Here is a 15,992-nt window from a genome sequence, read left to right as displayed (position 1 = left end):
GAAGGCGAGGTCAGTACAGGTGCATCAAAGCAGGGACCGAGAGACTGAAAAACAGCTTCTATCTCAACTGTTAAATAGCCATCACTAGCCAGCTTCCACCCGGTTACACAACCCTGAACATTAAAGGCTGCTGCCCTATATACAGTTGAAGTCAGACGTTTACATACACCTTAGCCAACTACATTTAAACTCTGTTTTTTTCACAATTCCTGACATTTTGTCCTAGTAAGAATTCCCTGTCTTAGGTCAGTTAGGACCACCACTTTATTTCAAGAATGTAAAATGTCAGAATAATAGTAGAAAGAATGATTTATTTCAGCTTTTAAATCTTTCATCACATTCCCAGTGGGTCAGAAGTTTACATGCTAATGGAGTGTATCTGGTAGCGTTGCCTTTAAATTGTTAACTTGGGACAAACTTTTCAGGTAGCCTTTCACAAACTTCCCACAATAAGTTGGGTGAATTTTGGCCCATTCCTCCTGACAGAGCTGGTGTAACAGAGTCAGGTTTGTAGGCCTCCTTGCTCGCACACGCTTTTTCAGTTCTGCCCACAAATTTTCTATATGATTGAGGTCAGGGCTTTGTGATGGCCACTCCAATACCTTGACTTTGTTGTCCTTAAGCCATTTTGCCACAACTTTATGAAGTATGCTTGGGGTCATTTTCCATTTGGAAGACCCATTTGAAACCAAGCTTTAACTTCCTGACTGATGTCTTGAGATCTTGCTCCAATATATCCACATCATTTTCCTACCTCATGATGTCATCTATTTTGCGAAGGGCACCAGTTCCTCCTGCAGCAAAGCACCCCCACAACATGATGCTGCCAGCCCTGTGCTTCACGGTTGGGATGGTGTTCTTCGGCTTGCAAGCCTCCCGCTTTTTCCTCCAAACATTACAATGATCATTATGGCCAAACAGTTTCATCAGACCAGAGGACATTTCTCCAAAAAGTACCGTAGTCTGGCTTTTTATTGGCGGTTTTGGAGCAGTAACTTCTTCCTCGCTGAGCGGCCTTTCAGGTTATGTCGATATAGGACTCGTTTTACTGTGGATATCAATACTTTTGTACCGGTTTCCTCCAGCATCTTCACAAGGCACTTTTCACACCAAAGTACGTTCATCTCTAGGAGACAGAACGCATCTCTTTCCTGAGTGGTATGACGGTTGTGTGGTCCCATGGTGTTTATGCTTGCATACTATTGTTTGTTCAGATGAATGTGGTACCTTCAGTCGTTTGGAAATTGCTCCCAAGGATGAACCAGACTTGGAGGTCTACAATTTCTTTTGACTTTCCCATGATGTCAAGCAAAGAGGCACTGAGTTCAAAGGTAGGCCTTGAAATGCTTCCACAGGTACACCTCCAATTGATTCAAATTATGTCAATTAGCCTATCAGAAGCTTCTAAAGCCATGACATCATTTTCTGGAATTTCCCAAGCTGTTTAAAGGCAGTCAACTCAGTGTATGTAAACTTCTGACCCACTGGAATTGTGACACAGTGAAATAATCTGTCTGTAAATAATTGTTGGGAAAATTACTTGTGTCATGCACAAAGTAGATGTCCTAACCGACTTGCCAAAACTATAGTTTGTTAACAAGACATTTGTGCAGTGGTTGAAAAATTTGAATGACTCCAACCTAAGTGTATGTAAACTTCCAACTTCAACTGTACAGACTTGGAATTACCGGCCACTTTAATAATGGAACACTAGTCACTTTAATAATGTTTAAATAAAGTTTACATACTGCTTTACTCATCTCATATGTAAATACTGTATTCTATTCTACTGTATTTTATTCAATAACATCTGCTAAATATGTGTATGTGACCAATAAAATGTGACTTGATGTAGAGGCGTATACCAGGTTCAGATTAGTTTGATTTATTATTCACTTGATGTGAAGAAAAAGTAGCAGCTTAGTAGCAGGATCAGAGGAAGCAGTCTCTGCTCCTCATGCATAGTCTTCATGTTAACTGTCATAGCACTTGACCTGCCACCTTGACCTAGATGCAAAGCACAAGTCCTGTCACAGATGGGACATAGCACACTTATACAAGGTGTTGTTGAGGAGAATTCTTCCCAAAAACCTCAACACTGCAGCCACTGCATTCCCATTTCAATAGATTTGTCTGTCTCTCTTTCTCAGTTTCACCTCTCCATCTCGTCTTCATGGAGCACTAGCGTTCATTTTCTCCTGGCAGCTTTCCCAAAAGTTCACCAGCCTCTTGTCTTTGTTGGCGCAGAAGTCAGTGAAGTCTCTGAGCAGGCGGTCAGCCAGCTTCTCATCCCCAAGCACACCCGTCCTCCAAGCCTTGGTCAGCATGGTATTGTAGGCCCAGTAGTAACCCACCAGCTCTTCCGAGCCAAACAGGCCCTGACTGGCTGATGCTGTTGAATTCCTCCTCCTCCGCTGCTGCCCGCTAGAGTACTTCCTCTTGGAGTAGGGCAGCTGGAGGAACACTGTGCCTAGAGAGGGAGGTAGAAGGGGAGCAGGGAGGACAAAAAGAGAGAAAGAGGGGCAGGAGAATAGTACTGTGAGGGAGGGTGTTAGCAATATCAAAGGGCATATTGAAAAAAAATGTGTGACAGAATTAGAAATTATGCTCATCTTTGTGTTAATATGTGCCTACCTGTTACGTGGATGTATTGGGGTTTGTTCTCTGACGGGAAGTTGAAAGCAGAGGCAGAAAACTTGTCTTGGACAAAACCGAATCTGAGCGAGAGAGGTTAAGTGAGAGAATCTTTGGAGAAATACCTAAAGCCCTTTGCATCACATATAGTGCCTCAGAGTTTATTTATAGACATCTCCATCCCATGTTTACAGAGAACAACAAAAAAGTTTCACTGTCACACACCAGATAGGTGGAGTGAAATGTGTAGTTTTACAGGGTCAGTCATAGTAGTGCGTCGCCCCTGGAGCAAATTAGGATTAAGAGGCTTGCGCAATGGTTTTTCACCTTGTCGGCTCGGGTATTCGAACATGCAACCTTTCGGGTTACTGGCCCAACGCTCTAACCGCTAAGCTACCTGCTGGCCTCTAAACTATGTATAGAGAATCACCTACCGGTATAGTATGGCTTCCTGAAAGAGCTGCATTCTATCCCAATACGTCTCTGGTTCAAACCCTGTCAAACAATTATCACAGGGGAATAATATTGACAAGCATGAACACCAGGCAACACCCAATAAGTTGTTTATGCTTATGCCCCTGTACATTTACTTACAATCTATGTTAAAGACAGGTGCTCTATAAAATGGAGACAAATTGTGTATAGTCGTGGCCAAAAGTTTTGAGAATGACACAAATATAAAATTTTCACAAAGTTTGCTGCTTCAGTGTCTTTAGATATTTTTGTCAGATGTTACAATGGAATACTGAAGTATAATTACAAGCATTTCACAAGTGTCAAAGGCTTTTATTGACAATTACATGAAGTTGATGCAAAGAGTCAATATTTACAGTGTTGACCCTTCTTTTTCAAGACCTCTGCAATCCACCCTGGCATGCTGTCAATTAACTTCTGGGCCACATCCTGATTGATGGCAAACCATTCTTGCATAATCAATGCTTGGAGTTTGTCAGAATTAGTTGTTTTTTGTTTGTCCACCCGCCTCTTGAGGATTGACCACAAGTTCTCAATGGGATTACGGTCTGGGGAGTTTCCTGGCCATGGACCCAAAATATCGATGTTTTGTTCCCCGAGCCACTTAGTTATCACTTTTGCCTTATGGAAAAGTGCTCCATCATGCCGGAAAAGGCATTGTTCGCCACCAAACTGTTCCTGGATGGTTGGGAGAAGTTGCTCCCGGAGGATGTGTTGGTACCATTCTATATTCATGGCTGTATTCTTAGGCAAAATTGTGAGTGAGCCCACTCCTTGGCTGAGAAGCAACCCCACACATGATTGGTATCAGGATGCTTTACTGTTGGCATGACACAGGACTGATGGTAGCGCTCACCTTGTCTTCTCCGAACAAGCTTTTTTTCAATCGGAAAGGGGATTCATCAGAGAAAATGACTTTACCCCAGTCCTCAGCAGTCCAATCCCTGTACCTTTTGCAGAATATCAGTCTGCCCCTGATGTTTTTCCTGGAGAGAAGTGGCTTCTTTGCTGCCCTTCTTGACACAAGGCCATCCTCCAAAAGTCTTCGCCTCACTGTGCGTGCAGATGCACTCACTCCTCTTGCCTGCTGCCATTCCTGAGCAAGCTCTGTACTGGTGGTGCCCCGATCCCGCATCTGAATCAACTTTAGGAGACGGTCCTGGCGCTTGCTGGACTTTCTTGGGTGCCCTGAAGCCTTCTTCACAACAATTGAACTGCTCTCCTTGAAGTTCTTGATGATCCGATAAATGGTTGATTTAGGTGCAATATTACTGGCAGCAATATCCTTGCCTGTGAAGCCCTTTTTGTGCAAAGCAATGATGACGGCACGTGTTTCCTTGCAGGTAACCATGGATGACAGAGGAAGAACAATGATTCCAAGCACCACCCTCCTTTTGAAGTTTCCAGTCTGTTATTCGAACTCAATCAGCATGACAGAGTGATCTCCAGCCTCCTCGTCAACACTCACACCTGTGTTAACGAGATAATCACTGACATGATGTCAGCTGGTCCTTTTGTAGCAGGGCTGAAATGCAGTGGAAATGTTTTTGGGGGATTCAGTTCATTTGCATGGCAAAGAGGGACTTTGCAATTAATTGCAATTCATCTGATCACTCTTCATAACATTCTGGAGTATATGCAAATTTCCATCATACAAACTGACGCAGCAGACTTTGTAAAAATTAATATTTGTGTCATTCTCAAAGTTTTGGCCACGACTGTACAATGACAGTGGTGTAAAAAGCTCCTAGTGTTTCCTCACCCTCAAACAGGTTGTCGCTGCCGTCCCTCAGCAGACGGTGGATGTGGAGAGGGATGAAGAGCTGGGCCCGCAGCGGGTCACCATATAGGTAGGAGGGTAGAGCAAAGGGCACCTCCAGGACGGGCACCAACAGGAACCCACAGGAGGCAGCCTTTCTGTGCCAGCCTTGGACCTGTCGAGATGGGAGTATGGTGGAGAGTCCAAGATAGACATGGTGGAGAGTCAAGATAAAGATGGGTCTTGTTGTCAAACTCTCTCGTCCAAGCAAGCATAATGTCATGTGTAGTGTTGTGATGTCGGGAATTAGTGAGCTGTTTTGAGACCTTATGGTTTAATTATTAGCTGGCATGCCTTGTATGACATCCTGAAATATTTAATTCAGACGTTTACTACATATCTGTGGCAACATCAAGAAATGTGTCAGTAGGTCCAAGGTGGCTGTCTGAGTGTCTCTAGTGAGTCAATGGACATTCCCCCTCTGGCTGTCTTTGTCTTACCATCTCAAAGAGAACAGCTGCAGTGACGGCCATCCAGTGCAGCTTGACCTCGAAGGCAGCGTTGAGGGAGAAGTTGCCATGGTAATAGCAGCTGCACCACTCGGTGCGGTCGCTACGATTGTTAACGTCCACATCCAAGGTGGCTGTCTTCTGCTCTGGTACAGTGGCAGCTGAGGAGAGAGACAAGGAGGGAGGGGAGAGAGAGCAAGGGAGTAGAGGGACAGGCCCAGAGATCAGGCCCAAAGGGAGAGATGGTTGTAGAGATGGACAGGCAGGAAGAGGACATTTACATGGATATTATGAGATTAAGAGGGTGAGAGTTGTTGGAGTATACGGCACAAATGTTTGTGATGGAGTTAGAAACGTCACAAAGAATGTTAGTAAGTTATCGAAAGTCAGTGAAGCCACAATATTCAACCATAGCATCCTCTCTTGCCCTGAAATACCTCTTATGCTCAGAAGTTCTCTCCAGGGTTGGGGTCAATTCCATGTCAATTCAGGAAGTACACTGAAATTCCAATTCAATTTCTCTTCAACACCTTTCAGTTAGGACAATTTGGAATTTGTTTTACCTTCTGAATTGACTGAAATTTAAATGGAATTGACCCCAAACCTGTTCTGTACTGATTATGTGCTAATGATGCATACATTTAGAATGCTACTCCAAATCACATCACACTTCTTTAGAAATCATGATTTGTTTGTCCATATGGTTATTTAATTCTGAAAAGGTGAGTGTTTTTTTTAATTTTTAAATAGGCCTATAGGTTTTAAATGACCAGTACACCGTTAATCACTGGAGACAACACAAACATGGTCATCATGACAAACATACGCATACAATAAATTATTTCTACAGCTAGATTTTAGTGTCATTGTTTCATGATTTCCTGGAGAGGAACCATTGAGTTTATGTATAAATGACTTTATTTTAAAAAGGTACTGAATTATGATTCACAACTCGTAATCTCACAGAAATGTGTCCAAATAAACCAGATTTTATGGGAGAAAAGTTTAACATTTATGTTTTCAGCAATGTTGGGTATAATGACCATATCTGTTTTCTGAGCAGATCGGGGCATAGCCTACAGTTGGAGGTGTTTCTCTCCCCGTGTTAAGACATTTTCATGGCAATAAGCTGGTTTATATAAACCAGAAATCAATTCCAAACTCATCAGTAATTTAAAGGAGCAATCCTTAGTTGAAACAATTACAAAGAGGTCACCCTGCTTTGGAAAAAGCTGAGGGATGAGCCTGGGGAAATGTAACCACTCTCAAATGAATAGATAGAGCTATGGATGCAATGGTTGACCATCCAAGATATACAAAAGTCTATACAGTGTTTTTACACATTTACAAACAGAGTAAAACAAGCTTATATTTTTGGTTCTCATGGGGTATGACAGTTTAACTAAGCATGAGTCATTTAGAAGTTATATTCTTCCAGAATAAATGAGTATTTATCATTACGAAAGTGGCAGCATAAACAGCATCAAGTGGCAGCATAAACAGCATCAAGTGGCAGCATAAACAGCATCAAGTGGCAGCATACACAGCATCAAGTGGCAGCATAAACAGCATCAAGTGGCAGCATACACAGCATCAAATCACAGTTAGAAAAATCCCAGTGAGACAGAGAAAGAAGGATTGGTCAAGAATCCCTAAACGCATGAACATTCTCACAACATTTTATAGATGAAACGCATTAAACAGTATAGAGACAGAAAGCAAAGAGGACAGTGCACTGCACACCACTGCACTACTGTACACAGCCACTGCTACCACAGCATGCACTAAACACTACCACACCAACTAGTTCTCTAATTGGACGGAAAGGAGAACTACCACACCGATTACTTCTCAAATTGGAAGAAGTAGATGCAAATCACATCCATCAACGATCTGATTGGATGGAGTTGTTTTCAAATCAGTCAACAGTGGCACGAGTACTACCATTAGATGTAATATGTACTGTACTTTACATACTGACATGCCAATTCAAGCTCCAATTGGAGGCAGAGGGGGTTGGGATGAGAATGGGAAGAGGTTTAGGTGTGCCACCAACCCAAGCTCTGCAAGCTGGAGTAGATAGATCACCAGCAATCACATGCAGCCCTGTTGCTGCCCGTATGGGGGATGGGTACTGAGGTCCAATGCCTTGTGTCACACAGAAGGAACAATGTCACCAGGATAATTATTAGTTCAGATGGCAAGTCATTGATTCAATGATGTGAGAGCAACATTGTGATGGTGAGAAATTCAAGTCATGGAAAGTACTTAATGAGTCAAATTGCCATTAGTATATAATGAATCATAGGCCAATTATTCAAACCTAAGAATAAATTAGTGGGAGTTTGATGGTTTTGATGGATGTTTGTAAATTCCCTGAATGCCTCAATCAAATAGAATAGTAGCTCCTCAGTTATGGAATGGTAAGTTAGAGATCAGCTTTTAACAAGTTGCTAATGATTTTTGGGAACTTATTGTCAACAATACAAACCAAGTTAATGGAAAAATGTCTAACTGGATCTCAACCAACCATGTCCCAATCTGATGACCAAGTTAGCACCACTTCATATTTGCATACAGAGGCATGCAGGAATCTTGTCTGGTGGCTCTGTGTGACACCTGCTATGGGACCCTCCCTCCCAAACCCCTGAGGGCCTGTTCCAGGGCGTGTGTCTGACTGGAAGGGACGGGGGAGGCATGCTCATTCTGATTGTGGGGGGAGATGCCCATTTTGGGGTGGGGTTGAGGTGGGTGGGCTGAGGCTCAGCTCTGGGGGAGGAGCAGCCTGTGTGTACCTAGCAGTGCTGCGGCCTGGCTGCGTCCTCCAAAGCTGCGGCTGAAGGAGCTGTGCCTACTTGCATAGGAGGCGGGCCGGCTGGGCAGCCAGGGCAGAAGGAAGGCCGGGAGGTCACAAGTTCGACGCTCCTCCAGGACGAAAGCCACCTCAAACCACTTCCTCTGAAACAGGGCAAAGTCCTCCAGGGCTGCCGTTGACCAGCCCTGTGCCACAGGAGGGGGCAGCTGGGATGTAGGGCCTGGAGTACAGTAGAGATGGGGAGATAGATGTATGGTTATTATTGAGTCTGGTTAGTTGTTCTCGAAATGAGAACAATCAATATCGGCATGACTGAGAATCAATGACTGGAAAGAAGTCAGTGTGTGGAGCAGGCAGGGTTGGGGTCAATTCTATTACTATTCAGAAAGTAAACCAAATTCCAAATTTGCTGCATTGAAAAGCAAAAATAATTGGAATTTCAGTGCACTTGAATTGGCTGGAATTGAAATGGAATTGACCCCATGTCTGGTGGGCAGCATGGAGGACTACCTTGTCCTAGGAGAGCAAACCAACGTTTTTAAAACGATACGTTTTCAGATTAGCTTTGTGCAGACTACGTGTCGCTCTAACCTCGCTCACCGTCTTTCTCTGCCACTATCCTGTAGAAGTAGAAGCCATAGACAAAGGTCCTCATGGCATCCCCCGATGCATGGGTAACCAGGCCCTCATCCAGCATCTTCTACAGAAACACAGGGGACACAGCAATACTGTTAAAAACACAAACACACAAATGCTGGCTTCACTACATACAGTGTGTATCCGGCACATGCTTTAACAAAACCAGTTAAACATATACCTACCTGCATGATGTCGACAGCCATGCCTTGTGTGGCCACACCCTCTACGTTGTTGACCAGCCAATGGACGATCTCAGCACTGATGAAGCAGTTAGGGGGCAGGCCCTTCTGCTCAGGTAGAAGCTGCACACCTGTTCTATATATATCACATAACAGAACAGTAGCTCAAACACACCCATCTAACTGCAGGGACAACAACAAACCACAACTAAAACACTTGAGGTATGTGTTGTGGTGCACGCCAACACACACATGTTTTACCATCGTTGTGGGGACAAAACACACACAGGGTCTTACGTGGGGTGTTTGATGGCCTCTAGTATTTCCATCAGGGTGGAGGATGAGGACAAACATAAGGCTCCAGTACCAGACTGTCCACTGTAAACTCACAGACATAAGTCTGGTTAACTATGACTAATGTCATCATCGTTAACATAACACTTTCCAATTAGAAACATGATTTTGAACACTATACATCTGAAAAACAATATTTCTTTCCTCACCTGGTTTCTGTGGCTAAGCTGGGTCCTGTATCCCCTGTTGCCTGGGCTGCAGCCCCACCGGTCGCCACCACCCCAGCCCCTACCTGACCACCTTTGTCTGTGGCCCCTCCTTCAGCAGGATCTGTAGAAACCTACAGGCCAATCACCAAAGGTTAGAATGAAGTCAATCTCAGGCAGTCACTATGCTGCATTCTATGTATTTCATTACATTACATATCAATCACCTCTGGTCTCATGATAGTTAGATACTGAAGAGGATAACTCGCATCTGAGATACATTACCTTGGTTGACTTGGCTTAAATCGCCAGGTACTAGTGTAATGTGTGGTCTCTTCACAAACAACAATGATGTGTCTATGGTAGACACATGCAGACATGCAGATTTCATGCCGGAAGGACAGTGCAGGATGCAAGTTAACAAAATAGCTACAAGGACTGAGTTTACCTTGTATCTTTATTGACCTATGTATGTGCACACTCACAGGGCCCTACATAAACTTACACACTGTCATTCCAACACACACACCCACTCCATCATTTGCTCACACACACATAATATGCACATACATTTACACTGACTCTACAAACCCGCACACCCACTCACATGTCTGCTGCTACTCTGTTTATCTATTATCCTGATGCCTAGTCCCCTTACCCCAATACATATCTACCTTCATCACTCCAGTATCACTGCACATGTACAGTGCATTCAGGCCACTTGAATTATTTCACATTTTGTTATGTTACAGCCTTATTTTAAAATTGGTTAAATATTTTTTTCCCTCATCAAGCTACAAACAATAACCCATAATGACGAAGCAAAAACAGGATTTTAGACATTTTTGCAAATGTATTAAAAACAAAACACAGAAATATGTTATTTACCTACGTATTCAGACCCTTTGCTATGAGACTCAAAATTGAGCTCAGGTGCATCCTGTTTCCATTGAACATCCTTGAGATGGAGTCCACCTGTGGTAAATTCAATTGATTGGACATTATTTGGAAAGACACACAGCTGTCTATATAAGCTCCCACAGTTGACAGTGCATGCCAGAGCAAAAACCAAGCCTTAAGGTGGAAGGAATTGTCCATAGATCTCTGAGACAGGATTGTGTCGAGGTACAGATCTGGGGAAGGGTACCAAAACATTCTGCAGTATTGGAAGTCCCCAAGAACACAGTGGCCGCCATCATTTTTAAATGGAAGAAGTTTGGAAGCACTAAGACTCTTCCTAGAGCTGGCCGCCCAGCCAAACTGAGTAATCTGGGGAGACGGGCCTTCGTCAGGGAGGTGACCAAGAACCCGATGGTCACTCTGGAGCTCAGAGCTCCTCTGTGGAGATGGGAGAACCTTCCAGAACACAGTTTTCATAACTATGACCATAATTGCCTACCGTCTGTAAGCTGTTAGTGTCTTAGCGACCGTTCCACAGGTGCATGTTCATTAATTGTTTATGGCAACACTCCACCAATCAGGACTATATGGTAGACTGGCCAGACGGAAGCCACATCTCAGTAAAAGGCAGGAGGAGGAGTTTACCAAAACACACCTGAAGGACTCTCAGACCATGAGAGACAAAATTCTCTGGTCTGATGAAACCAAGATTCAACTCTTTGGCCTGAATGCCAAGAGTCACATCTGGAGGAAACCTGACACCGTCCCTACGGTGAAGCATGATGGTGGCAGCATCATGCTGTGGGGATCTTTTTCAGCTGCAGGGACTGGGAGACTAGTCAGGATCGAGGCAAAGATGAAAGGAGCAAAGTACAGGGGGATCCTTGATTACAGGCAACATCCTGCCGCTAAAGCTGCCGCTTTCAAGGAGCGGGACACTAATCCGGATGCTTATAAGAAATCCCGCTATGCCCTCAGATGAACCATCAAACAGGCAAAGCGTCAATACAGGATTAAGATTGAATCCTACTACACCGGCTCTGACGCTCGTTGGATGTGGCTGGGCTTGAAAACTATTATGACTACAAAAGGGAAACCTAGCCGCGAGCTGCCCAGTGAAGTGAGCCAACCAGACAAGCTAAATGCCTTTTTGCTCGCAAAGAGGCAAGTAACACTTAAGCATGCATGAGAGCACCAGCTATTCCAGACGGCTATGTGAAAACGCTCTCCGTAGCCGATGTGAGCTAGACCTTTCAACATTCAAAGCTGCGGGGCCAGACGGATTACCAGGATGTATACTCAAAACATGCGCAAACCAATTGGCAAGTGTCTTCACTGACATTTTCAACCTCTCCCTAACCGAGTCTGTAATACCTACATGTTTCAAACAGACCACCATAGTCCCTGTGCCCAAGAAAGCAAAGGTAATCTGCCTAAATGATTACTGCCCCGTAGCGCTCACGTCGGTAGCCATGAAGTGCTTTGAAAGGCTGGTCATGGCTCACATCAACACCATCATGCCCCCGCCCCCGCCCCCTCTCGCTGTTTATTATCTATACATAATCACTTAACAAATTACCTCGACTAACCTGTACCCCCACACATTGACTTGGTACCGGTACATCCTATATATAGCCTCGTTAATGTTATGTAAATATCTTAATTTTATATATTTTTACTTTATTTATTAAATATTTTCTTAACTCTTATTTCTTGAACTGCATTGTTGGTTAAGGCCTTGTAAGTAAGCATTTCACTGTAAGGTCTACACCTATTAGATTTGGCACAGGTGACTTAACATTTGATTTGATGAAAACCTGTTCCAGAGCGCTCAGGACCTCAGACTGGGGCAAAGGTTCACCCTAAGCATACATCCAAGACAAAGGAGTGGCTTGGGGACAAGTCTCTGAATGTCATTGAGTGGACTAGTCGGAGCCCGGGCTTGAACCCGATCGATCGAACATCTCTGGAGACCCCTGAAAATAGCTGTGCAGCGACACTCCCCATCCAACCTGACAGAGTTTGAGAAGATCTGCAGAGAAGAATGGGAGAAACTCCCCAAAAACAGGTGTGCCAAGCTTGTAGCTCCATACCCAAGAAGACTCAAGGCTGTAATCGCTGCCAAAGTTGCTTCAAGAAAGTACTGAGTAAAGGGTCTGAATACTAAAGTAAATGTCTTTTTTCCCCCAATTTGCAAAGATTTTTTTTAAATGTTTTTGCTTTGTCAGTATGGGCTATTGTGTGTTAATTGATGGGGGAAAATAAACAATTTAATCCATTTCAGAATGAGGCTGTAACTTACAATGTATAAAAAGTCAAGGGGTCTGAATACTTTCCGAATGCACTGTAAACATGTCATTGGACTTTTTAATATTTAATGTACAGTACCAGTCAAAAGTTTGGACACACCTACTTATTCCAGGTTTTTTCATAATATATATTTTTTTGGTTACTACATGATTCCATATGTGTTATTTCATAGCTTTGATGACTTCACTATTATTCTACAATGTAGAAAATAGGAAAAGAAAAGAAAAACCCTTGAACGAGTAGGTGTGTCCAAACTTGTGACTGGTACTGTATATAGTAGGCTTACTACTTTGTGCATTTCATATCGCTTATTCTTATTTCTCCTTTTTTTTCTTCAAGTTTTACATTGTTATTGATTATTGCAAAGTTGGGTTTTGAGTTTGCAAGAACGGCATTTCACTGTACTTGTGCATGTGACATTAAAACTTGAAACAGGACAACACACACACTTCTACTCTAACAGATGCAGCGGCATCCAGTGCCCCTAGTTACTGACCTGTGTGTGATAGATGTAGGAGGAACGAGGGCTACGTATAAAATCCAAAATGAAGGCAGCATCCTGTTAGCATAGGAAGAGGGATACACCACAGGACGAAAAACCCAAAGTCCATCAACAGGAAAAGAAGGCAAGGACAGAAAGTTGGGGAAGGAGAGAAGGAAACAAAAGCAAAGCGAAACGAAACCCCATAATAAGGAAGCAAAGATAAACCCCTATAAAACGGCAAACCAACATTCCATACACACCAACAACAAAAAATGCCCTCAACCAAAACGCCCCAATTGAGCTCCCTTTAACCAAAGACAGATATTGAGCTCCCTTTTACCCAGGCCAGAAATTGAGCTCCCTTTTACCCAGGCCAGAAATTGAGCTCCCTTTTACCCAGGCCAGAAATTGAGATCCCTTTTACCCAAGCCAGAAATTGAGATCCCTTTTACCCAAGCCAGAAATTGAGATCCCTTTTACCCAAGCCAGAAATTGAGATCCCTTTTACCCAGGCCAGAAATTGAGATCCCTTTTACCCAGGCCAAAAATGTAGCTCCCTTTTACCCAAGACAGAAAGCCCTTGATCATTGTGTTCCTTCCCAAAACCACACAAAGACACCCACCTTGCGAGGGCTGTCCACATATGTAGTGGTCATGGTGACAGTGGAAGACTCACTGGTGGCAGCTGAGGGTTTCCCCTGTTGTTGCTGCTCCTCTAGAGTCCTGCAGACAGGAAATGCATCCTCATTGTAAGAACGGTAGCATCAATGTCAGATACCCTGTGCTTCTAATGATTTGGAAACACACAAGGTTCCATTGAAAGGACACACAGGACAACTACACTCACTTTTGATTCTGCTCCAACTCCAGGAGAGCTGATAAAGCGGAGGTGCCTTTCTTGCCCAGAGGGGGCGCTACAGGCTCCGGAGGGTAGGCAGAGAGAGGACCAGTCACCTGCAAACCCTTCATCGCCGGTCCTTTCTACAGACAGAATGAGAGGGGAAGACAGTACGACAGGAAGCTTAAAACAGCTCAAGACAACAACATTGGCATAGGATCATTGTTCCTGGCAGTCAGTTTCTCTCTTAGCTGGGTTTGCAAGACTGCAGTTTTTTTAGTCTTCTGAAATGAGTAAGACAGTGTTTTAGGGTGTTACCCTGATGATCCTGTCAGAGCGGTGGCGTCTGCGGATGCGGTTGAGTCCCTCCAGGAAGCGGATGAAGCCATCCAGCAGGGCCCAGTCCCCGGTGCCCGTCATGCCCTCTCTGCCCGCCACCGTGCCCACTCCCTCCCCGTAAACGTCCCAGTGCCCCTCCCCGTCCGCCACACGTCTAGCCCCCCCGGCCGGCAGCAGCAGGAAGCGGGTCCGCCAGAACTTCAGAGAGTCTATCAAACTATGGCACACGGCCGGTAGAAATAAGAGTTATTTGGAAGTGTGACATACATACACACTGAACAAAAATATAAATGCAACACGTACATTTTATTTTTTACATTTAACCTTTATTTAACTAGGCAAGCCAGTTAAGTACAAAATCTTATTTACAATGACGGCCTACCCCGGGCAAACCCGGACAGCGCTGGGCCAATTGTGCGCCGCCCTATGGGACTCCCAATCATGGCCAGATGTGATACAGCCTGGAATCGAACCAGGGTGTCTGTAGTGACACCTCAAGGACTAAGATGCAGTCCCTTTGACTGCTGCGCCACTCGTGTTGGTTACATGTTTCACGAGGTGAAATAAAAAATCCCAGAAATGTTCCATACACACTGAAATCTTAACTCTCAAATGTTGTGCACAAATTAGTTTACATTCCTGTTAATGAGCATTTGTCCTATGCCAAGCATATCAAGAAGATGATTAAACAGCATGCTCATTACACAGCTGCACCTTGTGCTGGGGACATTAAAACACCACTCTAAAATGTGCAGTTTTGTCAAACACAATTCCACAGATTACTTAAGTTTTGAGGGAGAGTGCAATTGGCATGCCGACTGCAGGAAAGTCCACCAGAGCTGTTGTCAGATAATTGAATGTTAATTTCTCTACCACAAGCTGCTTCCAACATCGTTTGAGAATTTGGCAGTACGTCCAACCAGCCTCACAACTGCAGACCACGTGTAACCACACCACCCCAGGACCTTCACATCCAGTTTCATAACCTGTGGGATCATCTGAGACCAGCCACCCGGACAGCTGATAAAACTGAGGAGTATTTATGTCTGTATTTCTCCCCTGTGGGTGAGCCTGGCTCCCAAGTGGGTGGCCCAAGCCCTGCCAGGCCCAAACATGGCTGCACCCCTGCCCAGTCATGTGAAATCTATAGATTAGGGCCTAATTAGGGCCTTTATTTCAATTGACTGATTACCTTATGTTGCATTTATATTTCTGTTCAGTATAGTTGACTCTGTACACTCAGTGCTGGCTATGGCAAACTCTTTTACAACAGAAAGGGGTCCAAATTAATGTGTTAAAGCCTTCCCTGGGGCTGAACATGGCTCCGTATGTAACTGTGTGTTTGCTGAGCATAGGTACCTGAAGTCCTCAGAGCCAGCAGAGCAGATGTACTGGTCCAGGTAGTTCCACTTGTACTCCTCCAGTCTCTCGTGACCAAACTCCACCCAGCAGGACAGGAAGTGGGCGTCAGAGTGAGGGGGACACAGACTGTAGGTGTACTGGATCTGGGCCGACTCATACGGGTACCTGACACACACACACACACACACTACAGGTGAGTGACATGCAAACAGTACAGTGTGATGATTAGCTGGGAGTATGGATCTAATGT

At 44.3% G+C, this 15,992-nt stretch overlaps 1 protein-coding gene across 14 annotated transcripts in view; it reads right to left on the bottom strand.

Moving 5' to 3' along the window:
* Window positions 1-1,864: 1,864 nt before the first annotated feature.
* depdc5 (DEP domain containing 5, GATOR1 subcomplex subunit) overlaps window positions 1,865-15,992 on the bottom strand; it is a 28,425-nt gene continuing 14,297 nt past the window's right edge. For 3 of the 14 annotated variants that reach the window (XM_020458452.2, XM_020458450.2, XM_020458449.2), the window contains 15 exons: window positions 15,740-15,907; window positions 14,360-14,597; window positions 14,051-14,184; window positions 13,827-13,926; window positions 13,216-13,278; window positions 9,513-9,643; window positions 9,307-9,387; window positions 9,013-9,145; window positions 8,783-8,891; window positions 8,172-8,411; window positions 5,368-5,537; window positions 4,871-5,042; window positions 3,069-3,129; window positions 2,635-2,717; window positions 1,865-2,470 (listed from right to left, as the gene is read on the bottom strand). In XM_020458452.2, the coding sequence (XP_020314041.1) occupies window positions 2,172-2,470; window positions 2,635-2,717; window positions 3,069-3,129; window positions 4,871-5,042; window positions 5,368-5,537; window positions 8,172-8,411; window positions 8,783-8,891; window positions 9,013-9,145; window positions 9,307-9,387; window positions 9,513-9,643; window positions 13,216-13,278; window positions 13,827-13,926; window positions 14,051-14,184; window positions 14,360-14,597; window positions 15,740-15,907 (2,182 nt within the window). In that variant the 3' untranslated portion in view covers window positions 1,865-2,171. Of the gene's footprint in view, window positions 2,471-2,634; window positions 2,718-3,068; window positions 3,130-4,870; window positions 5,043-5,367; window positions 5,538-8,171; window positions 8,412-8,782; window positions 8,892-9,012; window positions 9,146-9,306; window positions 9,388-9,512; window positions 9,644-13,215; window positions 13,279-13,826; window positions 13,927-14,050; window positions 14,185-14,359; window positions 14,598-15,739; window positions 15,930-15,992 lie in introns of those variants that run through there. The other 11 variants (XM_031802399.1, XM_031802401.1, XM_031802402.1 and 8 more) reach the window with 9 other exon arrangements.

This window comes from Oncorhynchus kisutch, linkage group LG23 (genome assembly GCF_002021735.2).
Source record: "Oncorhynchus kisutch isolate 150728-3 linkage group LG23, Okis_V2, whole genome shotgun sequence".
In the NCBI taxonomy this organism is placed as follows: domain Eukaryota; kingdom Metazoa; phylum Chordata; class Actinopteri; order Salmoniformes; family Salmonidae; genus Oncorhynchus; species Oncorhynchus kisutch.
The sequence above is the reverse complement of the archived record's forward strand: the minus strand, read 5'-3'. Positions and strand labels throughout refer to the sequence as shown.